The following is a 24,274-nucleotide window of genomic DNA, read 5'->3' on the forward strand; positions in this document are numbered from 1 at the left end:
GCCACTTTTTAATGAATCTCGATTCCAAGTCAGAGAGAACGTGCGACGCACGCCCCCATCCCTCTGTCCCGCCCGAACTTTAAAGCGCCAATAAGAGGCGCCTCCACGAGCGGCGGGCTCGAGACTCGACTGTCTTACTCTCCAATGGCGGCCGCCTCCCCTTCCTCCGGACGTTTCTCCTCCTCATCTCTGCAGCTTCGCTCCCCATCCAATCCCCGCCGTCGATCTCTTTCCCTCATCCCATCCCCAGCCGTCCGATCGCCTCCCCGCTTCGCCTCCCTCCGCTTCCGCCGCGCCAGTATCCTCCCCCTCGCCGCCGGATCCGGAGGCGGAGCCGGAACAACCGGCGGATCCGGTGGCTCCGGTGGCGGAGGAGGAGGAGAAGGAGGAGAGGATGGGGATTCGAGTAGGAAGAAAAATAAGGAGGAGGCAGTGCTCGCCCTCGGCGAGATCGGGCGGTCGATGGAGAGCTTGCCTTCTGATTTGGCGGCGGCGATCGAGGACGGGAGGATCCCCGGGGCGATCGTGCACCGGTTTGCTGAGCTGGAGAAGTCGGCTCTCTTCCGGTGGCTAATGCAGTTTGGCGGATTCAAGGAGCGGCTACTTGCGGATGATCTCTTCTTGGCTAAGGTCGGCATGGAATGCGGCGTTGGAATCTTTACGAAGGTAACATTTTTTGTGTTAAATTTAATTCTCGATTCATTTAAATGTTTGTTATGATCTTATTTGCTAAATATGGAGACAATTAATGTTACATTTGTTATTTCAAGTTTTGTTAGTTTCGATCCAAATCTAGATCGTGTTATTTTCTTTTCGATGTTTACAAAGGAGGAGGAAAATCTTTTCTTGTCTGCTGAAGGTTTATAGAACTTTTCAGTGAAAGGTTGACTTGACCTATAATTTAACGAGCCTTTTGCTACTCTTTAGTCCTTACGATACCCTTGAGCACCGTGCAGTCTTTCAGAGGGACTAATGTACAAAGCTATTTTTCGTGGGTATTATAATAAAAAAAAAAGTGTGCTTGAACATGTAATTATCTAAATCTACCTGATACTCTGAGAGGTTAAGAGGGAATAAGGAGGGAATTTCTGTTGAACCCCCTAGATGCCAAAGGTCGCCTATAATAGAGGCGCCTTATTGCAACCCACCTTAGTCGGCATCTAGGCAGCCGCATTGGCCATATATTAGAATTTTGATTCCTTCCATCTTCTACTTCTTAACTCCATTTCATCCTTGAAAAATTGCTTCGACCTCATTAATGTACCTATCCAATATTATCTTTTGCCAGAACAATGTGTCTTGCTGTGATCACAAGTTGTTAGTAATATATACAAGCAACATATCATTATATGTTATGCTTTCTCAAATTTACACATCTAACTGCCCCTGTTGTTCTGGATGGACCTTTTGTCAAGTTGCTTTAAACTGAGTTTTTAGACTACTTCTTTTGTTGCACTTTTCTCCTTTTTCTCCTTAATCTCAGAGATGTTTTCTTGTGATAATGTCTAAATGCTATGAAAACAGTGGAGCATAATACCAATATTCTTGTTGACATGTTTAGTATTATGCTCCTCAGTTATTTGCTGCCTTGGTTTGTTTAAATATTCTATTATTAGTTACTGTCATACAAGTGTTAATTTGGCATATTTTGTTTTTCTAGACTGCTGCAGAGTATGACCGACGAAGAGAAAATTTTATGAAAGAACTGGATTTTGTGATTGCTGATGTGGTATGATGTCCACTGTGCTATGCAGTTCTTTCTAAACTATTATTCAATATTAAGTGTGACATACTGCAAACTATTCTTTCATTTATATGAAATATGGTTATCACTGCTGATCTAAGAGAAGGAAAAATAGTTGAAATTCTTTTCACCTAGTTCAAGAGTTCCTCAAAGAATTATTGTTGCTATTTAACACCAAGTAAATTCTGAAAGGAATTTAAGATTATCTTATCTTCAATCTTACATTGCCTGTAACATCCTCCTTTTTCACTTTTAAGGAAGGAAAATTCATTGATTTGTTCTAAGATCTTCTGGCCTACATTAGTATATGAGGTTTGTGGCACTTGGCAGCCTTGAGTAAGCACCTAAAATTTCCTACACTGCCGGTGCAATTGTGTGACAACCTTCTGTCGTTTTCCTCAAGTCACTTAGAGAAAGCAAGTGCTTAAGTATTTCCTTGCTTTTCAAATATGGTATTCAACTATTCATAATTTCGATGTCCATGCTTACATTAATCCACTAAGATTTTATGTAATGGTCAGATCTTGTTGCTTTTATTTAAATCTTAATTTTAGAAAATTATCTGTCATTTGGTGTGATCATCTTCAGTTTAAATGCCAAATTCTCATGTCACTTAGAGTAATCAAGTGCTCAACCTATTCCTTGCTTTTCAAATATGGTATTCATAAGTTCATTGTCCATCCTTACATTGTTCCATGTTAGATAAAATGTAATGAGCAGATCTTGTTGCCTTTTTAAGTCTTAATTTTAGAAAATTACCTGTCATTTGTTGTGATTATCTTCAGTTTAGATGCCAAATTCATTGCAATAAAAGTGTGAAACTATTTTACACATTCATGATTAATTGATTATACATATAGCAATTTTTATTATATTCTTCATATCAAGGAAAAATAAATAATCTTCTATGATTTTTTTTTCTTTTTTTTTCCAGCTGTTTCATATGTAGTTTATTTGTAATTTTGTAGTTCTATTTCATCTTTATCCTAATCCTTTCTGTCCTGTTTCCGATTCAAATCCCTCCAAGGTGATGGCTATAGTTGCAGATTTTATGCTTGTTTGGCTTCCTGCTCCAACTGTGTCTCTGCAACCACCTCTCTCATTTAGCGCTGGACCCATTGCTAAATTTTTCCATAGCTGTCCTGATAATGCTTTTCAGGTATGTGCTGTCTTGATCAAGTCCAACAGTTTTTGCGTTCCTTGTTCCACTTACTTTTGTAAGAGATGGTTCCTCCAACTTGTGTAACTCTTCTTGCAGATTGCTTTGGCTGGAAGATCTTACTCACTTTTGCAGAGAATAGGTGCAATTGTGGTAAGCAGCACATTTCTTGCCATCTGCTGTGACATGTAGCTTATGTTTTCTAAACAGTTTAAATGTTTAATAACTCACTGCTAATTAGTACCATCATCTAATGCAATCTTTTTTCAGAGAAATGGGTCGAAGCTTTTTGTAGTAGGGACTAGTGCATCTCTGGTGAGCCCAATAATTTCATGCTTTAGAAGATTTATATACTATATCAAGTACATTTGCTTTCATTCCTACTGTCACTGCTGGCCTCGGGTATACTTATAATGCTGGTCGTAAGGAGAAACTTGTCAAATACTAAAAAGAAGGATCTTCCTAGAAACAGTCAGATAATTCTGTAGGAAATAGAAATTTATCTTGAAATCTTGCTCGTTAGTCTAAAGTTTATAAAAAATGTTCATGTGTAGAAATAATATATGATTGAAACATTTGAAGGAAATGGTGTTGCTTTCTATGCTTATTTTGGTCAAAGTGTATGCCACTTGAAAAAACACAAGCGACAAGAGTTGTCTTTGCAGAGATCTTGCTAGTCCTTTCAAGGTTGATTGTCTGAGCATTGAGAATTTCATAGTTAAACATGGAAGTCTTTCATGTGAAATGGGGATCTTCAAAGACAAATGTTTTATGCACAGTTGATTGTACATGCAAAAGAAATTTTTTTTCACTTTAAGAAATCACCATTTGAAGAAAACATGATACTTCCTTTTAGATCTTCAATTATAGAACCCATAAAGAAGTCTGATTTGTGAACTTTCGTCACCTGATGGGATTTGGCACCAAATTTCCGTAATTAGTGACAATGTTTGACACACATCTGAAAAATATCTAATGCTCTGTCTAGAGGTCAAATTCTCATGCTGCTGCTCAGATCTCCAGAAAGCCCAATATATAAATCAAGACCTCTGAAACTACAGTAGCATTGGATTTTACTGAAGAAGATTAAATCTTAAATTATAACAAGTGCAAGGACCAAAATCTGTCTGCATATAGAAAACCAAAGTAAATGAAGCATAGTTACATATAGAAAATAATTTTTACAATACATCATATTAGATTTATATCTTACTGGACAATAAAACCAGCTAAAGTTGGAAAAGAATTTAGATTTATAGCATATATGCAAGAACAGTGAAAACAATATTATTAATTATAATATCCAGACTTTTTAACCTTTTGATTTTGAGCTTCGTAGTATTAGCTTGCTGCTGTGAACATTTCACTGCTAGCATCTCTGTACTTTTTTTGTGAACTTGTCGATGTTACTGGTTTTTATTGAGCAGGTTTAGTTGATGTATAAGGTGAAGTGTTACTTACTCTCTAAGATATTTATGAATGAAAAATGTATTTATATTTATGTGTCCAACATCTCCACATTTGATATTATCCTATGTTGTTTAATGTTGATGTTTGTAGTGTATCTTGGATACAGATTATGATAGTAACTACTAAGTGATGGAAATTCGATATTGTTGATTATTCTTTCTGGAAATTTGTTACGAAAGCTGATTGAGATTATGCTTTCCCTTCTTCAGATTGGGACTGGTGTAACCAATGCCTTAATTAAAGCTAGAACGGCAGTTGACAAGGATTTTGCTGGTGAAACAGAGGATATACCTATAGTATCAACTAGTGTTGCCTATGGTGTATACATGGCAATTTCCAGCAACCTTAGGTATGTTGATGATATTTCATTGATGTTCTTATTGCTTGATTGCTCTGCTCTAGATGAACTTCTTTTCTTAATCAAGCTTGCTTGCTTAGTATGAGTAGATTTTGTTGCTGCAATTTGTATAAAAGTGCAATGAGAGTGCAGTTCGTGGGGCGTAGGGACATAGAAATGTGCACACATACACATCCACAAACATGAGAGAGTCGGTGTCAATCACACTATGGAAATTGAATTACACTAACTCACATGACATTTTTGTGCACTTTTCTTTCATTGAAATCACCAGTGAATCCTCATCGAGATTAATATACTTACTAACAGCTTAGTCTTTGGTGGAAACAATTTGTTGTCAACAGGTATCAGATTCTGGCCGGAGTGGTGGAACAGCGGATTTTGGAGCCATTGCTGCACAATCACAAACTTATGCTGAGCGCCTTATGCTTTGCTGTTCGTACGGGAAATACATACTTGGGATCCTTACTGTGAGCAAACTTGATATCTTTTCATTTTCACCTGTATAAGTTTCGATCTGAGAACCATTTCTTAGCCAACTTTCTTTCAAGCAGGTGGGTTGACTATGCACGGTGGATAGGCATCCAAAAGATTCGTGAATAGGCAAAAACAAATAACATGCTTTTATCCATTGCCGTGACAGTATAATGAAGCTCATTTGAAATCATTGTGGAGGGCAATAATTTGCAGGGGTGAATTTAACATGCAATATTTATTTGCTGTTTAACTAAATTTATTCCATCATTGTAGCTGCTTTCTTGATTTACATCACTCAAATTTTCTCATTGCCACAGAAATCTTGTGGTTGTAGTTTGATCAACGGATTGCATCTTTTCGTTGTATGTAGCATTCCAATAATGTCGTGGTCCTCCAATTAACTACGTCAATATGTGCTTGTTTTGCTAGGAAGTTTCTGAGCATCCCTTATCTGATATCGATCTGTTCCGAGAACTCGGGTAATCCAGATGTCAAATGCTTTAATCATTTAGTTGTGCTCTTATTGGGCAAACTATTTCAAGTGTTAATTTTAAATCATTCTAGAAATAACTTTTAATCTTTTATCGAATGATGGATGGATCTTGGAATCCAAATGCGAAGGGACTAAGCTCATTTTCTGGTGATGTTTCTACTTAAGCTCATGCATTCCAAGTGACATTATCAAATGGGATTATCTTTTTGTTTCTTTTCTTAATCTTAACTGCATTCCTAGTATATTTGACCCATTACTAACAGGTGTAATTACGATATTTTAGGCGATAAATATTAGAAGCCTAGAAGATGGCACGTATTAGTAAGAAAAAATTACGATGAAAGCACGCGTCCATTGCAAGATCTAAAGCATATAGAGTTGAACTTATTAAATAACTATTAAATTCTTTCTCCTAATTCAACAGCTGACATTAAAAAGTATTAAAATAATTAACTGAAAGTACTTAGTTGCCTTTTTTTAAATAGTAACAATAAATTAGTCATATTTTATTTCTCTCTTTTAGCAGTTATAAAAATAAATAATATAACATGCTTAAATTATAGTTTACTTACATATTAATCTAGCCACATATGTAAAATATATTTTTAATTTATGAACATATAATTTTTTTTAATAACTAATTAGTATGTATCTAACCATTGTTAATTGTTAATAATGTAATTCGGTCTAATTTTAAACTAAACGGCGTACAGTCTCTCGCCTCGGATTCCAGGGTGAAGTTTCCTTGGACTTAAAATGGTCGTCGACGTCAGCAAGTATAGTACATACTAAGCCTCGGATACCCCTCGGGCTCTCTCAACTCGATGCTCCCATCTGTAGCTCGCACCGGGCCCACCTCAATCTCCGCTCTCATCCTTCTTTGTCCGAGCTCTTTCTTAACTCGTCTCTTTTCTCTCTCTATACAGTGAGCGCCCTGCTCGTTTGAAATGCATCCCATCTCCACATTTCAAACGATTCTTCTTTCACTCCTCCTTGTCACATCCCCCGATCTCGGATCCTGAGGCAAAGGCCTACACCCCTTTCTCCGCGATGGCGGCGGCTGCGGCTTCGTCGTCGTCGGCTGACGCCGGACTCCCGAAGGTGGAGGCGGCGGGAGGTGAAGGGTCGTACGACGGCGGACGGAGGGGAGCGGATCAGGTGTACGTGGCGGGGTTGAAGAAGCCGAGGAAGGAGAGGGTGTGCACCGCCAAGGAGCGGATCAGCCGGATGCCGCCCTGCGCCGCTGGGAAGCGCAGCTCCATCTACCGAGGCGTCACTCGGTATTTATCCCTCTTCACCACTTTCTACTATCTCCATTTCTTGATCTGTTTGATTTCGTTTGTGAGCATACCGATTAGTCGGACGGTTGGGGTTGTGATTTTAATCTTGGATGCTCTTAGAATGCTTGATTGGGGAATAGATCACTTGTCTTAAACATTATTTTATTGTTGCTTTTATAAATGCATGCTATTTGATTCACACTATACTGTTGTGCAGATTTTTAGCTTATTATGCTTTTCTTGATAAATTTGACTATTTGTTCAACTTTTAGTATCTTTGTATTGTAATTTTCTTTGTTATGCCCTGTTTCACTCTGCCAATTTGTAAGTTGATGTGGACACAGTATAGTTATTTTGTTATTTCTGCCTCTCTATCATAAGCTGTCCTTATAAACTATTTAGGGATGAATTACGGTGATTATAATGTATGTTGTTAACTTCATGGTAGGATCACATCTTCTTTTTACAATCTATATGTTGTGTGATAGGCATCGGTGGACGGGTCGTTATGAGGCTCATCTTTGGGACAAGAGCACCTGGAATCAGAACCAAAATAAGAAAGGGAAACAAGGTAAACATAAGAATCTTTTATTCAAAACGGCCATTCTATATAGCTGATGCCTATCTGCTCAATGCCCACAGAAGTATTAATTGCACCAAGTTTTATACATTTTGGTATTGCCAAGATGGTCTCTCACATAGGCTTATCCAGAGCATTTGATGTATCAATTTCAAGAAATTTATCTACCGGTGAAGATTCTTCAATTTGATTCTCCTTAAACATCTGACACAAATTTTCTTCATTTGCATGGACATCTATTGTTGCATGAACTGGCTATCCAGTATATTTAGGTATGGAACAACTTTTATTAAATGTTTTAGGTTCTTGCTTTTGCTGTCTTTTTAAAAAGTTCATTGGAGAGTTCTTTTTTTTCTCATTTTGCTTATACATTGTAGGTGCATATGATGATGAGGAGGCTGCAGCTAGAGCTTATGATCTTGCAGCTCTGAAATATTGGGGTGCTGGGACACTTATTAATTTTCCTGTGAGAAACATGTACATCTAACAATTATTATTATTAGTATGTAGTTTTTGATTTAATGTTTAAACTTTTTGTCCGCGTAGAATTGTCCATTATGCTTTTCTGTAGATTCACTAAGAGTAGTGTTATACTTGAGTGACTTGCATACATGCTTCTTGAGTGGCTTACATACATGCTTGAGTTGAATACTTGAATATCATGCCCAGGGAGATAACGAACCAGCATGTTTCGACAGGAATACTACCTGTCAAACTTTTTATTGTCTATTATCACAATTGTTGTGGAAGTTGGAAAACAGCAAAACATGTTCTGCTGCCAAATATGAATCTTAACTTGGTGCATAATGAATCTAACCTTTTCAATTGTATGTGCTGTCTAAGAACAGCACATACTACTGATTTTAACTACCTTATATTAGATCCAACAGATAAAACTATAAAAGGAACATGTAAAACCATGTGATTACTTGATATTTAGCTTGCAATTTCTGGGATTTAGCTATATGCTGGGATGAGTATCATCTGATATATAATTAAGTCTTGCAATTTTTTTTCCTGCCCATAGTACTGACAGTGCTCTTCATAACAAATTACAGAATATCAACCTGGTATCTTGTGCATTCTCTTTACTCCTTTGGCACTTAATTTGTGTAAAAATTGAATTGCTAAGATTATTTGAAATCTAGGGCTACACTCAGAAACAATGGCAGGATCTCTTGTTGTTGGTGTCAGTTTTTCGTTAAAACCAAGGCTATCATGATTGCTATCGGTGTAGATTTGGAGGAATTCTTGTTCATTGCTGCATGCTTGATATAATGAAAGACTTCAGAATGTATATACAATTCTTAATTTACAGCTATTGGGTTAGAGATGTATTCATATTTTTAATGCACAGAGTGAAAATGCAAAAAATTTGTCCTCTGTTCTTGCATCTTTATGTTTTCCTAATCACAAATTGTTAGTGGTTATGGATATGTTAACCTTGGACCTACAGATTGTTAGGAAGAATTTTGATTGGTTTATATATTTCATGTAAGGTCAGATTTGTTCTAGCATATGTCTTGCAATGCATATTTTTATACTTTCTTAGTTTTTCAGGTCAGTGATTATGCAAGGGATCTGGAAGAGATGCAAATGGTTTCAAAGGAGGATTATCTTGTGTCTCTTAGAAGGTATTCATCATTATTGGTAATGGAAATGTTTTTTTGACGCTTATCATTTTTAGGACTGAAAACATATCGTCGGTGTTGCAGAAAAAGCAGTGCTTTTTCGAGAGGTTTTCCTAAATATCGTGGACTTCCTAGGTATGTGTTATTAGATAGACTGACTATATATCATTCATGTTTCTCTTATACATAGAGTTCTACCCTATCTTGAATAGCGTGAGAAATTTTTCTTTCATTTCAACAAAATGACATGTATGTATGCCATCTCAATGAAAAAAAATTTAATGAAGTCTGTGCTATCTTATACTCAGAACTGTTATAGTATGAATAACATCAGAATTACTTAGATAAGATAGCTTTCTTTATCTTGAAATCTTGACTTTACTGACATACTCAACCCCAAAAAGAACAGTTATGCTAGAGACAGCTTTAGCAACCTCTAGATTCTGAAATATCAGTATTGAGATTCTTTATCTTTCTACTTTTATTTTCTAATTTTATACTACGCTTTGTGTTTTCTCAGGCAGCCACAAAGTTCACGATGGGATGCATCTTTTGGGCAGTTACTTGGTAATGACTACATCAACAATTTGAATTGTAGTAAGTCCACAAAATTTTTGATTAAGATCAGAAGGCTTTCTAAAGATCTTATGTTCAAAGAATAATATAGTGGATGGATGACTGTTGCTCCTTTGTAAGGTACCAGTAAGGATGGGGCTATAGATGGAAAATATGCTGGGGCCTTTGGTCTGGAGAGGAAAATTGATCTAACAAACTATATTAGGTGGTGGCTGCCCAAGAAAACACGCCAATCAGAATCATCTTCTACTGCAGAAGATGTTGCCCGTGAACTCCGAAGCTTTGAATGCTCAATTCCACCCACTGAGCCATACAAGATGCCTTCTCTGGGTCTTCCACGGAACCTAAAGCCTAGTTCAGGAGGCTTGTCTGCTTGCAGTATTTTATCACGGTCTGATGCCTTCAAGAATTTTCTGGAGAAGTCATCCAAATTGTCAGAAGGCAAGGATGGTAATCTTAGTAAAGAGATAGACCATGGGAAGTCAGTTCCTGCGTTATTTTCTGGTAATGGGATTGATAGATCAGTAGTTAACTTTCGCTCAAGTGAATTACCGGTCCATAGACCCCCTTACCCGTTGGCTCCTCTTCTCTCAACACCATTGAGGAACAGCTGGAATCCTGTTGATCCTGTTGCTGATCCTCTCTTCTGGAACAATCTTGTTTCACCAACTGGACAAACTTTGGCAACATCAGTTATGTTTCTGTCCACTGATTCTCTTCTTTTTGATAAGCTAAGGAAACAAAATTCATTTTCATAATGCATGCTTCTTAGGAACCTTCTTTTCCATTTCTGCAGCTAGGGAAGAATGAAATCAGTTCAAGTTATTCATATCAATGCCAGGACTGAAGCACAAAAGTTTTGGAAAGTCACATGTAGCAGTGAAATCCGAATGTCTTCGTACTCTGGTTTTAGTTTTCAGTTGCATTGCATAGAAGCCCCGGTGAATGTGAATGCCACACTTCTTTCAAAAGCATGTCTATACTCAGACTCTTCTAGAAGGTCAACCCTTTAAACTACACGATCAATAAGTTCGCCTCATACTACAATCAGACAGAATTCATCTCTCAGTACTAGTTGGATCAAGACACTACCAAACAACAAAAGATGAATTTACTTATGTATGTATGCCGAGAATTTACCTACCAGATGATATGTTGCTGGAAAATTCACTTCGTAAATCCCAATGTATGTTAGTTTGGTTTCTCTCCTAAGTGAATTAAACTGCAGCATCTGTGTAATTATTCGCAGTCTAGGTTCAACTTTCTGAAGGGCATATGAAAGGCCCTGCTCAAGTGCAACGATCACTCGTTTGGAACGCTAAGCTGTTTTTAAGTTTTTGCTCAACTAGTTTCTCAAAGTGCTGCTTCTTTCAACCAATATTGCTTGTTGATTTCAGGCATACAGGTTGTATATAAAGTTTCAATAACAATTTAGGGAGTTGGCACTCAAGCAACATCCCCCTAGATAAAATGATCAGGGTTCCTTTTTGGTTGGTTCCCTTTGAGAATATCGATTAATCCAATCTCGCTGACGCCGACTAATTTTCCAACAGAGTAGTAAACACAATTTTGGGTAAAAGACCATCCGCTTACCCGTTTTAATCGGGCCCGGATCCGAAAGGTAATAAAATACCGGATACTTTCCCAGTTTGGTGGCTATAGAATGGACCGGCTTTAACTAATCGTGCTTCCTTCCATTTACGGCCCTTTGGTCCTGTTAACTTTCCATCTCCCAGAACTTTAAATAAACCCTAAACCCCACGAGAGCCAAGAATCCATTTACTTGGACGACATGAAGAGGAGGAAACAGGAAGAAGAACCCCCGGCCATGGCGGTGGAAGCCCCTGCCGATATGGACGAAGACGAAGCCCAAGAAGAAGAATCCAACACTCTCCTCTTTTGCCAAGATGGCTCCGGCGACGTCTGCAAAGCCCTGATGGACCGCTACGCCAAGTCTTCCGCGCCGCATCACCGCCACCTCTGCGCCGTCGCCGCCGCGATGCGCTCCATCCTCCAAGAAGAATCTCTCCCCCTAACCCCTCCCGCCTACTTCGCCGCAGCCATCTCCGCCCTCTCGTCCGGCCCCTCCGACCCCGGCGCCGCGGCGGCCCTCGCCGCCTTTCTCGCCATCCTCCTCCCCCTAGTGCCGGCATCTTCCTTGCCCCCGCCCAAGGCCAAAGACGCGGCTTCTGTGCTCGCTGGATTCTTGGAGAACCCACCAAAGGGTGGGTTGGCCACCGGGACCGCGAGATCGGTGGTTAAGTCCTTGGGGTTTTTGGCGCTGCGTGTAGATTTGGAGGATTGGGGAGCCGTTGAGTTGCCCCTTGAGACGCTTCTTGGGTATTCTGTGGATAGGCGCCCCAAGGTAATGCATGGTTGTTTTTGTCGTTTGGATTGAGATAATTTGACCGGTTAGTGTGTAGAAAGTCAATTCTTGCCTCAAGTCATTATTTTGTTGTCTTGCATGCCAGAAAAAAAAAAAGAATCTCAGATTTCCTATGGCCCTTGATTGCTAACAATGAGATCCATGAGGATATAAATTTTTGTCTTTGAACAATCTTTAGATTGTCATCAGTAGTTTCTAAGTTATGGATAACGACAATGAGGATTATTGTCTTTAAACCCTTTGGTCATTTCTATTAGTTAACACATTATAATTAGGAGTTCCTCTATCCCTCAACAGTTGGTTACCATGATTTCCATCTTCTCTATTATCTCGAGACATTCTCATTTGCTTCTTGTTAGTGTTAATTCTTCTTTACATATTTGTGACCTCAATAAAGAATTGATAGTGAGGATATCTAAATTTAGGAGCTGCTAATTCTTGCTGCAGGTCCGGAGATGTGCTCAAATTTATGTGGAGAAGATCTTTAGGATATTAAAGGGTTCTGCTATTGTCAAGAAGGCTAGTGAAGCCATGCTTCATATGTATGAAAAGTACATTTCTTTGGCTAGAGAATGTGGCTCAATTGAACTTGTAGGCATGCATAAGAGTAAAAAGCTGCCAAATCCAGAGGATACAGAAATCCTCCATATGCTGAATATCTTGAAAGCTTTGGTACCGAACCTCTCTAAGAAAGTCAGGATGAAGATCTTCTCTGAAGTTTATAAGCTCTTGGGATGTCCTTTCTTTGTGCTAACAAGGCATATTCTCAAACTTATTGAGGCATTGTTGGAGCACATAGATGTAAACTTTCTTGATTCTGAATCAGAGAACTTTATTTCTGCTCTTACAGTATATATATCTTCTAAGAAGAATCCTATGGATACGATCATAAGTACATCGGAGTTACTGAAAAATTGCTTGAAGAAGCTTGATAGTACACAACCAAGCAGGTGGATACAAACTCTTCCTCAAATTGTTCTAGCAATTGCAGGTTTGTTTATGTTCTAGCTCTATGATAAAGTGGTGATCACTGATATGCCATTTATCGGCTCATGTTTCATAAGAAAAAAAGAGTTAAATAGGAAAACTCATTAAGATGTTTTTCATTTTTTTTAAAAAATTCTGAACATCCTTTAACTTATACAAGTACACTGTCTTTACGAATTAATTTTCTTTCACCTAATATTTGGATCATATCTACAATTACGACTTGGGATTTATTTCTATAAAAAGTTATGTTTACTCACTTTACTGTTATTTATTGACAATTTGATTGCTTGTATAGTACATATCAGAAAAACATTGTGCTTTTCTAGATCACTTGTTGAGTATCAGTACCCTGCATATAATTACTCTTTTTCTATTTTTCTACGTGGGTATTAATCTAGATGTATCATAGAGCACATGAATGCTTCAACAATACTATCTTTGAGGTTATTAATTGAATTACTCTTGACTTACTAAGCATTTGCTTAACTTGATTGACCCCTTCTGCATATCCAATGAATTTTCTGTAGGCTATCACAATATAAGATTATATGTGATCTAGCTAAAGACATGGACACATGGTGCTCTAAGGGCTTGTTTGGTTGAATAATGACTCTTTTTTTTTATGAATTAGGGATATCTTATTCATGGTTTGTAGCTAAAAGTCATTAAATCTGACATTAGTAATACTATGGTTAACATTCCCATGATGTTACTAATACTACAGATACTGAACTTCTTGTCCTTGTTTTCTTATTTCAACTTAGAGTTGGAATAAGGAAGATGACCATCTATCCTGATATCCTAATAGTGCAACCAAGCAGACCAAAGCTCTCTTTTTAAACCATGGATAAAGAAATGAGTATAACACTACTAATGAATTACCATATTCTGCAACCAAATGAGGCCTAAGTCCTGTGCAAGTGGGGCAACAAGACATAATCAAAGAGATTTCTTGGATGAGACTTAGAGCTCATGACTCGCGGTCCTATATCCTGTAGGTAGACCTGCAGGTTATGAGTATTGTGTTTTGATCCTCAATCTCATAATTGAGTCCCTGTTCTCTATTTTGTTTTAAATGCTGCCCAAAACATTATGTTTCAAGCACAGTGAGCATCGCTTAGTTTATCAACAGGGTTGCAGATTTATCCTTCCATTTTTTGCTTATGAATTATTTGTTTGATGATTAGAATGCTTTCATGCTTCTGGAATTTTGCAGGAAATCTTTGTTCAGATGCCAATTCTTCTAAAGATGCTGCCTCTATCCTGAAAGAACTGATTAGCTTCCATATTAACCAAAGTATATTCATGACTGCTGCAAATCAAACATGCAATTACGAGCATCTCCCTGAGGCAACTGCAATCGTATCCATCTGTTCATCATTTTATGAAATACTCAGCACTTGTGATCTTCCTTCGGAGAATATATTGACAGTTCTCTCAATGTTATTCCTCAAACTTGGTATGTTACCATTGTACACAAGAAAATGATTCTTTATAAATGCGGGAACTTATTCAAGAAATATATTAAGTGTTAAATATGACAGGCTCTTGTTTCTAGCCATTTTGTGTTGTTAGAATCAACTTTATTAATTTTATTTCTGTTTCATAATATTTTGTGTCAGATTTTTTTTTTTTTTTTTGTATAGCTATTTTTTTAGCTTTATGGATAGCTCGCTACATTACATATATTGTTCTATGATTTCAGCTGAGGTGTCTCAAACATGAATTGAGTTGTATGCCTGCATATTGTAATCTTTAATTTGCTAGTATTTGCCATTATAGTAAGTTTTCTGAGGAAAAGGCAATAGGGAGGATTCTGCATGCATTTTTTTCATGTGATGCATGTTGTTCAGAGGCATGTTGTGATGACAAACAAAATGGTGTTAATCTGTTCCACTAAACATTTTTTGCAGGGGAATTCTCATATTTCTTTACGAAGGACATTCTGCTTAAATTATCACAATGGGCAATGAACCTTGATGACAAAAAGGGAATAATGAAGCATGTGAGTTAAAGTTTCTGTTCTTTATCCCTTTTTCACCTATTATTAGCTATTGCTTGCTCTGGCATTATTTGAAAGCTGTACAAGCTTGAATAACTCATGAAAAAAGATAATGGAATCCTAATAAGTTCTTTTGCTTCTGCCTCCAGCATTCAAAAGGTATCACTTTTGTCACTGCATCTTATGAACCAACTCTCTTACCCATCCTACACCCTCTTGTCGCATTGGCTGACTCCATACTGTCCCTCTATGTTATCTTCAGTAGTCTTTTAGATCTTATATGATATTTCACATCATAACTTTGCTCCTAGCTTTCAGAATGCAGTTATTTGTTTCCTGTTCAGTGATATTGCCAAGTGATTCCAACTTTATCATCTCAGTTACACTTCTTCTCTGAACATGTTATCTAGTGGCTTTATGTTCTTGCTTGGTAATGATGTCTCGGCTTAGCCACACCCAAGTATTAAATGTTCCACTTGAATTGAGAGTTAAACTACAATCAGACCTATCTGTTTTGACCATCTATTTTGATATCTTTACTGATCTCCCTGTCCCAGTGGAACAGCAATTATGGTTGGTAGAATCAGTTCATGTATTTCCTTGGCATCACCACAACTTTTTGTTTTTTAATCCTTTGCTTAAGTATACAAACATAATGAGTGTCAAAACAAGGGAATGAAACAAGCAAACATTTTACCTTTTACAAAGTTTAGCTTTCTTGTTTCCCCAAATTGATAAACAGCCAAGTAAATTAGGTTCACTGTGGCAGTTGAGCAATTTGTGTATGCTTTCTTTTTTCCTATTTTTGGCAAAATATGTAGTATATTGACAGTTTCACTGCTTTAAGTTTTTTTGACCATCATCTATTTTATCTTTTTTGCAGATTCAGGAATGTATAGGTTGTGCTGTGATTGCTATGGGACCAGCGAAGGTTCTTTCGCTGCTGCCTATAACTCTTCATCAGGACCAGTTAACTTGTTCAAATACTTGGCTGATACCAATACTAAAAAAATATACAATTGGGGCTTCATTGCAATTTTTCATGGAGCATATTGTGCCCCTTGCTAATTCTCTCCGAAATGCGTGTAATAAAGGTATTGATTTAAACTGTGAATTAAGTTTAACCCTTTTGCATTCAAGGTAACAATAATGTACATCTTCCCTTTTTATGTTTCAGTTATGAATGTATCAAAGAAAAAAAACCTCCAGTCCTGTGTCAATGGTCTGTGGAGTTTGCTTCCTGCATTTTGCCACTATCCAACAGATACATCTCAGAATTTTGAATCTTTGGCCAAGCTGCTCGTAGTAGTTCTCAAAGATAACCCATCATTGCATGAAACAATTGCCACGGCCTTGCAGGTTTTGCTTTTCCATACTATCATGATATCTTTTATGATTTGCACTAATTTTCAATTTATTGCTTCTATTTGTCAATAGAAGTGTTATGTGCTGTTGGATCTTATTATTGCCATAATTCAATTTCATTTCTTTCATAACGTTTTTTTTATCCTCTCAGGCACTTGTAAATGGAAACAAAAGCTTAGTCAGTGGAAATCAAGATACAAGCATGCATGTTGGACTTTTGACTAACTTATTTGCTGAAGTAAATGATGTTGAATCCCAAAATTTGCCTTCTTATTTCTCAAAGAAATCTGCGCGTAAGAACATGAAGGCCCTAGCTTCCAATTCAATGGATTTAATATGGGCTCTTATTGATGCATATTGTGATTCTCCACCTGATAAGCGTTCTTACTTGAAGGTACACAGCTCCCGTCCCTTAGTTTCCTTGGACCTTAGCTTCTTGAATGTATCTTTTATTTTGCTAGTGGTCTTTCTTCTCTCTTTGTGTCTGTGAAAACTGGCATAAAGATGAAACTAAAGACTTAAACAAAACATATGTTATCTTAGATTACATTAGACTATATGTTAATTTCTACTATGGTAAAAGGAACACTTTATAAGGAGGCTATAATACCAACCATGCTTTATGAATCAAATTGTTCGACAACTAGGAGACAACATGTGCAAACATTGAGTGAAGCAGAGATTTGGATGTTGAGACGTATGTGTTGGTTATTATGAGGATAGACTATAGAGAATGAACAACTTGGGATTGTCACCTGGACTACTTGAGAATTGATTGAGATGGTTTGGACATATGATTGGGGAATTATATAAATCACCAGTAAGGAGTAATTTTACTGAAATTGAAGATGCCTTGAGAGGTATGTGACGTTGGAGAAAATAGTAAGAAAAGACATGATAACACTTAATTTAACAATAAAATTCATATAAAAGTGAGTTGTACGAAAGAAAATGATCCATATCGCTGGGCAAAAGTAATTTATAGTGTCAATAAAAATGAGTTTCCTTCCATCAGGAACGCATCTTAACTAACTTCTTTGTCTTTTAATTAGATACTCACAATTTCACAGCCTCACAGGTGTAGATTTGTGTTTCTATTTATTCTTGCATAACAAGTACTTGATGCTAACAATCAACCGACATTTAGTGCTATGCATGGTTTATTACAGGATACGCTGAAATGTTTCGCTTCAGTTATTGGGAGTGCAAATGTCTATAGCTTGTTTCTTTCATTGCTAGAGAGATTTGATCTAGCAGATAATTCCTTGAAATCTGAGAATCTGGAAAGTAAAGCTCATGATGCTGATACAGAGGGAGGAGACACAAGTAAAAGGGAAGAGCAGAAAGAAACGAGGTAAGAAACTGAGAATTATTTCGTCATATTTATAAATTACTCTTCTTTTTTTGGCTATAGGTAAGATGTAGGATTCAGAACATGTAATGATATGAATAGCCTTGCTAGTCTAGAAATTAAGTGAGGGCAGCAGTTAATCATGTTGATATAAGGCTAATAGGCTGCCTCATAGTTGTACTAGTAGTTCCACAATAGGTAATGGAGAATATCAAATGATTATAGGAGGTTTTATTATGCAGGTGTGTGGTGATGGAGCTTATTTCTGCCTTTGTTGAAGCAGCTGACAGGGATCTGATTAGCATATTCTTTGACTTCATTAGGTGTTCTTTGTTGGTAGCCCTCTGATTACTCTTTCTTTGTGGATATTAGAAATATGTATTTCTCCTTCCTGCATAACCTGTTTTATCCAATCATATAATTTCTGTCTATAGGACAGCGATGATTCTTGTCATGGTGAAGCATACTTTGCCTTAAGCCAAATTTTGAAGGTCAGAAGCGACAGATCTTTTCATGTAGAGCCAGATTATTTCTATACCTTTATTATTCCTGATTTTGTGTTACCAAGCAGGAGCACAGTTGGTTTTGTGTAGCTCGAGTTGATGAAGTAATGGTTCTTCTTCATGCTATAAAGACGCCTTTGGCAAGTACAGTTATGAAAAATCGCTTATCATGCTACCAATTTCTATTGGTTTGCATGTTGAAGGTGGGTGACTGCCTGGTATTGTTTTCCAAACTTAGTTTTATCATGAAATACATTTTAAGATATTTTTTCAAGCTCAACTTGTCAACTATTTGTGAGTAGCATATTTCATTAATCATATACCCTCAAGCATGGATGCCCGTGCCGCAAGAGAGGGAGAGAAAAAAGATGAGGGTACATGTGGCACCCCTCGTACCACATGCCGATACGCTGCTGGCACGGGCATCATTGCCCTCAAGAGTCTCAACTATGCACGAGCTAATACGAATGATATATCTATCACAGACAGACAAAATCTGCAGTGTGATCTATCTGTAGAATAGCAACCTTCTAGTGTTGCAATTATCACATGATTTTTTGCATATCCTACCAAATATTTCAGTTGCAGAGTATGCATTTCAAATAGCCTAATTCTTTTTCTTTTTTTTTTGGGTATCTGAATTATTTTGCAGATTAATGAGGAGAATATAAATGCAAAAGCTTTCTTCATTCTGAATGAGATTATACTCATACTAAAGGTTGTGTGTGCTCCTGTTTTTTGATATTGTTATAATCTTCGTTGCCGTCTATTTTGATTAGTTATACCATTGATAATTTTCTTCTTGTCCCGCAGCTTCTATATTCGCAGACCCCAATTTGTTTTTGCACACTCTGAATAGATCTAATATCTAGGTCTAGGTCAAGTCCTCAATTCAATCAATGAATCTGCAATTCACCAAGGTTGCTGTAAGTTGGTTGACTATCATCTTAAAGTTTGGACAACTAATGCATGCAATCATGCATTATCTATCTATCTCGATACCTAGTTATCTCAATCAATAAATGATGCAAACTTTTCAACTCTATGGAGAAGCAAGTCATGTTGCCCCTATAGAGCTTAGCATCTCTTATTAATAATTTCAGAGCTAGATGTTTGCTCTATGCATAGTGACTTGGATGGTGGTTAAGATATGAATATGTAAATTAAACAACATCTGAAGTTGCGACAATTTCCTTGCTGTACTTCTATAGTGGTTATCTTTTTATTTCTGTTGTTTTTGTAGACCGTTACCTTTGTGTTCTGGCTGAACTTATTGTATTGAGTCTCATTAGGATATTAAGTATGTTTTCTCAGAACCATGAACTCTAATTATAATTGTTTTGTATTTTGTTTTACTAAAAATAGTGGATGTCATATCATTACTAGCCTTCTATCTTTTGAGTGGTATGCCATATTAAAGCTATTTATTTTCTTCCTGAGGTTAATATTTGGTTGTTTTATGGGGTTACTGTTGTGCAGTCTAAGAAAGAATCGAGAAAATTGGCATATGATGTGCTCCTTGCTACAAGCTGTAGCTTAAAAAACTCTCAATCTGGTGAGGTAGAATCAGATCTTCAACGGCTATTTACAATGGTAAGGATGCAAATATGACCTGGTTTTTCTTTTTTGGCTATCACATCGTTGCAATTACTTTTAGTTTCAACTCAACATCATCACCATTGTGATCATCTATATTTAAATAGTAATAGCTGCCTTTGGTTTCTTTTGTTAGTTCTTTTATCCTTACAATTTCCCTCTGCTCTGACTATCATCTTAAGCTTGTGTTGGCATAAAGTGCTAATGCTGATTTTCAAACATACTATTGAAACCGAAGTACTACCTAGTATCCAACCTTCTTTAGAAGTATATGCAAATATGCAGGATTAACTTGGATTTTTTACTTGAAACCATGTGAAAGTATCCATTTTTTTGACAGCTGAACCTATTGATCAATATAATAGAGAAGTCAATATTCTGGATAGATTTTACTATAATCATGCAAGTGATCTCATTTCCGATATTCATGATTTTGATGAACTAATGACAACTGAACTCATGGAAGTGCCACCCTGGCACTTTGCTGTCACCTGTTCAGGATTGATGGATATTGTAACTTAGATTGTGATTATGGGACTCTAGAAATTGACTTACCACTCTCTTGGCACAAACAAACTCGAACAACTAGGCCAAAAAATCAGGTGGTGATATAAATTCGGACAAGTTCTCTGAATACCTAGAATGTCATTATGTTGAGTTGGGCTCAAATCTATTACTCAGGGCCAAATTAAATTAGCCACAAATTAATCCAGATCCAGATCAGGTTTTTACTTTCGACAGCTCTTATTTTCTACCCTATGATTATCTGAAGCCTCTTCTCTACAAAGCTTCGTCACCCTCTAGCCTCCATTGATTGTGTTGGTTACATAAACAGAGCATCTAATCTATTTGAGACCATTCTATCACCTGCGGAACAAGTTTGATCTAATTATTTTATTTATAGCAATCTTTGCAGCAAATAACAAGGATATTTGACAACTTATAAGATCTCTAAGAGCTGTAATAGACTAAGACTCTTATGCTGGAAGAAGGATATAATTATTCTTGTCTTCTTTTTTATCCTCAGGTAATGGGCTATCTTTCTAGCCCATCTCCTCACATAATCAGTGGAGCAGTTTCTGCACTTTCATTGCTTATATATAGTGATGCAGACTATTGCCTGGCAGTACCAAACCTAATACCATCAGTTTTAGTTTTGCTGCAAAATAAAGCTAATGAAGTTATCAAAGTAAGTTTCCATAAAGCTTTTTTACCCCAATATTTATATGTAGCCATATGAATTTTCACATCTTTTGACATGTTATAGGCAGCTTTAGGCTTTGTCAAGGTGTTGGTGTCATCTTTGCGTTCAGACAACCTAACAATGCTGCTAGCAGATATTGTTAATGGAGTGTTGCCATGGTCATCTGTCTCAAAGCATCATTTTAGATCAAAGGCAAGTGCACTTGGGCTAAGCTTTAGTTTATTCAGTTATTGCTTATTAAATCATCATGGTTTACTGTTAAATCTTGTGTATACTTGAAATAAGGGATGACATTGAATTTACAGGTCGGGATCATCATCGAAATACTGCTAAGGAAATGTGGTCTTGATGCTGTGGAAATGATCGTTTCTGAAAAATACAAGGGGTTTGTTAGAACTATTGCACAGGTAATGGATCTTTTATATTCACGAAACTGTCAGAGGTTATAAATTTGACTAGTTGCTTTTCTCACTTACAAGCAGTCATGTAAATCAGTAGTGTCTTCATCTGTCTTGTTATCTTGTACTAGAGAAGTCCCTATATACCAGTTTCTTCTCTTTCTAAATTTGACAACTGTTATAGTCTTAGTTGTGCCAGTCTAGTCCTTAAGAGAGCCATATATCATATAAAGGGACAAGCTAATGCACTTGGCTCTTGCTAAGTAGGGTTTCCGAGTAGCCTTATTTTTGTTTCTAAAGAAGCTTTTTCTAAAATTTTAACCATGACCTATTGGATGAGGGGACAGGCCTTTATATCAATCCAACCTACTAAGTGCACCCTTTATTTCGAATAATTGAATTTAGATGAATTGTTCCTATATGGACGTCAGCATGCAAGGCCTCGAGATTGTCTCATCTGTTCTTCCACACAATACTTCTTAGTTTTCTCCGTCGCTATTATTTCCTACAACTATATATGAGTTGTTTGCTATCTAAGGGCCTATTTTGTTGCCTATGTTGACTCTTTTTTATGGGATAAACCTCTCTTTTGTTCCAGAAAAATGCTACCAAACAAGTGTTATCTCGTTGCTTTTTAGGTGGGTTAAAAAAACTGAGATAATTCAGCAAGTTATCATATTTTGGCAAATATTCATTTTGCCCTTCTCATTTTACCCAAGTCTGATTCCGATTAATTTATGGATTAGATTTTTATTTATGTATTGATTATGGTGTTGTATTATGCCACATTTTGAAAGTTAGATTCACATAATATATGTACTTAATAATATTTTATAATATGTATGTAGTAAAAATGTTTTGATATGGGATACCAATCTGTGATACTATCTATGATGGTATATGTATTGTGTAAATTATGGTGAATTCACTGAAATTACTCTTTGGGCACAAATTTGAAAAATAATCATGAGTAGATAATATAATAGTTGTACAATTGAATTACAAATATCTATTTACATTTGAACTAAGGAAAAGGCAATAAAATCAGTTTGGTGATTTTTATCTCTTATTTCAACTATCACAACCAAGCATTATTCTTATCTCTTATTTTTATTCATTATCTCATTATATTTATCCTTCTTTTTCCAACCAAACACAAAAAAAAGGGATAGCACCCACCTTTATCCCGTGATAAGTGTATTTTATCCCTATCTCGTTTTTTTCTTATCCAGCAACCAAATAGGCCCTGTGATACTCGAGTGGGCTTCTAGTTAAATTTATTTTTCAAAGTCTGTTAGATATTGCGGTCTTCGCTATCAAGTTGTTTGGGAGATTAGAAGATATTCTTCTTAGATTTAGGTTGGCAGACTTGTCTAAGTTGTGTGCAGTTTCCCTTTAAATTTACTAAATCACTTTTCTGAGGCTGTTGACAATCTCTTAGACCCCCTCAAGTATCTGGTACATTATGGAGCTCTATTGTTTTCATAAATATTTCTCAACTTCTAAATGCTTAAATCTGATGGATGTCTTGCATCCATTCAGCACCATGTTAATCCTTGTCATGACCTTTCTTTTCTTTCTCTTCTATAGTTCTATGTTTGCTCTGACACACTTCACAATATCTTTATTTGCAGGGTCGGCACACTAAGAAGAGTACCGAGGAAGCTGTAGATTCTGGGAAAGCACCAGAATCTACAGATTCTGCCACGAGAGGGTAGATTCATTGATTATATTCTTCGTAAGAACCTGATTGGCTTATTTTCTGAAAGTTACTTACCATAGCATCCTTTATATATGCAGAGGTAAGAAATTGGGTCGTGAGGATGTAATTGGTCAAAGGAAGAAGCATTTTGTTGCAACATCAAACACAAGGATAGGGATGGCAAAGAAGCACAAAGGGAGCCTCTCCTTGCAGACCAATCAAGCTGCTGGGAAGGGAGGTAGAAACCAGTCAGAAGACACTGCCAGTCGAACTAATTCTAAGTTTGTGTTCCGAAAACATCCTAGAGATGATACTAAGAAAAGCAAGAGGGAAAATATTAATGAGAGACAAAAAGTAGGGAAGAGAAGAAAGATTAGAAGGGAAAAATAGTGGCCATATTCTATATCATACTTCCACTCTTTTAAGTGTTAACAAGCTTACGACTTCAGAGACCACAGAGTGAAAAGGTGGCATGAAGATTCACTGGTGGTGGTCGGCTGCCTTTCCGTCTTTACCAAAGAGCTGAGATTAGGCTAATATCTCGAACAGGCGACATTTGGTGGTGCGCTGCCTTCTGGTGGGTAAAGCAACTCCACCTTTTCCTTGCTTTAAATATTTAACAAGGAGGGTCCTCGCTATTGTCATATCCGGCTCTACTTTATTTACATTGAGTACTGTAGTCTATTTATTCTCTTCATTAAATCTTGAATCTCGGCTTTGTGAAACAGCTAGGTATTTCGATATGTAATTGCGTGCAAAATCCCTGAAACAGCTTTTTACACTTTGAAGTCAGTGAGAAAGCAATTTATAGTGAAAATTCGGGGCGTAAAATTCTCAAATCATGATTCATTTGATGGCTAATCCCAAATAGTTGGGATTAAATCTTGCTAATGGTAGTACTTACTTGCTGCCTGTTTTATTCTTTTGCTTGAAAAGAAGTCCAGTAAGAGAAATAATTCTGATGTAGCCATGGAAGTGATTGATTGTAGGAGTAGCCCCATTTCATGAG

The 24,274-nt window shown here is 36.9% G+C and overlaps 3 protein-coding genes across 6 annotated transcripts; all 3 read left to right on the forward strand.

Moving 5' to 3' along the window:
* The first annotated feature begins 23 nt into the window (after positions 1-23).
* On the forward strand, positions 24-5,612 carry LOC140764428 (protein RETICULATA-RELATED 4, chloroplastic-like). Its single transcript, XM_073102996.1, has 8 exons — positions 24-666; positions 1,661-1,729; positions 2,772-2,903; positions 3,003-3,056; positions 3,174-3,218; positions 4,583-4,722; positions 5,076-5,201; positions 5,286-5,612. The coding sequence occupies exons 1-8, from the start codon at positions 145-147 to the stop codon at positions 5,332-5,334; spliced, it is 1,137 nt and encodes a 378-aa protein (XP_072959097.1). The 5' UTR covers positions 24-144; the 3' UTR covers positions 5,335-5,612.
* Positions 5,613-6,520: 908 nt separating this feature from the next.
* Positions 6,521-11,113, forward strand: LOC140765968 (AP2-like ethylene-responsive transcription factor SMOS1). Of its 3 annotated transcripts, none has more exons than XM_073105324.1 (9): positions 6,521-6,981; positions 7,470-7,552; positions 7,825-7,833; positions 7,939-8,027; positions 9,122-9,195; positions 9,277-9,327; positions 9,713-9,789; positions 9,889-10,465; positions 10,569-11,113. In XM_073105324.1, the coding sequence occupies exons 1-9, from the start codon at positions 6,752-6,754 to the stop codon at positions 10,576-10,578; spliced, it is 1,200 nt and encodes a 399-aa protein (XP_072961425.1). In that variant the 5' UTR covers positions 6,521-6,751; the 3' UTR covers positions 10,579-11,113. The 3 variants fall into 3 exon arrangements, with proteins under 3 accessions (XP_072961425.1, XP_072961423.1, XP_072961424.1); XM_073105322.1 differs by having other exon boundaries at positions 6,522-6,981; positions 9,889-10,460; positions 10,565-11,113; XM_073105323.1 differs by lacking the exon at positions 7,825-7,833 and having other exon boundaries at positions 6,523-6,981; positions 9,889-10,460; positions 10,565-11,113.
* A 358-nt stretch (positions 11,114-11,471) lies between these two features.
* Positions 11,472-23,992, forward strand: LOC140765967 (uncharacterized). Of its 2 annotated transcripts, none has more exons than XM_073105320.1 (18): positions 11,472-12,133; positions 12,602-13,145; positions 14,361-14,603; positions 15,058-15,149; positions 16,030-16,240; positions 16,324-16,505; positions 16,663-16,905; positions 17,681-17,865; positions 18,105-18,198; positions 18,297-18,353; positions 18,434-18,583; positions 19,018-19,083; positions 19,845-19,958; positions 20,989-21,150; positions 21,229-21,357; positions 21,471-21,572; positions 23,198-23,277; positions 23,364-23,992. In XM_073105320.1, the coding sequence occupies exons 1-18, from the start codon at positions 11,561-11,563 to the stop codon at positions 23,653-23,655; spliced, it is 3,519 nt and encodes a 1,172-aa protein (XP_072961421.1). In that variant the 5' UTR covers positions 11,472-11,560; the 3' UTR covers positions 23,656-23,992. The 2 variants fall into 2 exon arrangements, with proteins under 2 accessions (XP_072961421.1, XP_072961422.1); XM_073105321.1 differs by having other exon boundaries at positions 18,434-18,568.
* Positions 23,993-24,274: the final 282 nt, after the last annotated feature.

This window comes from Typha angustifolia, chromosome 8, assembly GCF_048772165.1.
Source record: "Typha angustifolia cultivar Huaian chromosome 8, ASM4877216v1, whole genome shotgun sequence".
NCBI lineage: Eukaryota > Viridiplantae > Streptophyta > Magnoliopsida > Poales > Typhaceae > Typha > Typha angustifolia.

Coding starts and splice junctions, on each gene's coding strand:
- LOC140765967 (XM_073105320.1), top strand. CDS start 11,561: ATGAAGAGGAGGAAACAGGAAGAAGAACCCCCGGCCATGGCGGTGGAA. Junction 21,358..21,470: donor AGCATCATTTTAGATCAAAG/GCAAGTGCACTT, acceptor TTGAATTTACAG/GTCGGGATCATCATCGAAAT. Junction 21,573..23,197: donor TTGTTAGAACTATTGCACAG/GTAATGGATCTT, acceptor CTTTATTTGCAG/GGTCGGCACACTAAGAAGAG.
- LOC140765968 (XM_073105322.1), top strand. CDS start 6,752: ATGGCGGCGGCTGCGGCTTCGTCGTCGTCGGCTGACGCCGGACTCCCG. Junction 9,328..9,712: donor AAATATCGTGGACTTCCTAG/GTATGTGTTATT, acceptor GTGTTTTCTCAG/GCAGCCACAAAGTTCACGAT. Junction 9,790..9,888: donor CATCAACAATTTGAATTGTA/GTAAGTCCACAA, acceptor CTCCTTTGTAAG/GTACCAGTAAGGATGGGGCT.
- LOC140764428 (XM_073102996.1), top strand. CDS start 145: ATGGCGGCCGCCTCCCCTTCCTCCGGACGTTTCTCCTCCTCATCTCTG. Junction 2,904..3,002: donor GTCCTGATAATGCTTTTCAG/GTATGTGCTGTC, acceptor CTCTTCTTGCAG/ATTGCTTTGGCTGGAAGATC. Junction 4,723..5,075: donor GCAATTTCCAGCAACCTTAG/GTATGTTGATGA, acceptor TGTTGTCAACAG/GTATCAGATTCTGGCCGGAG.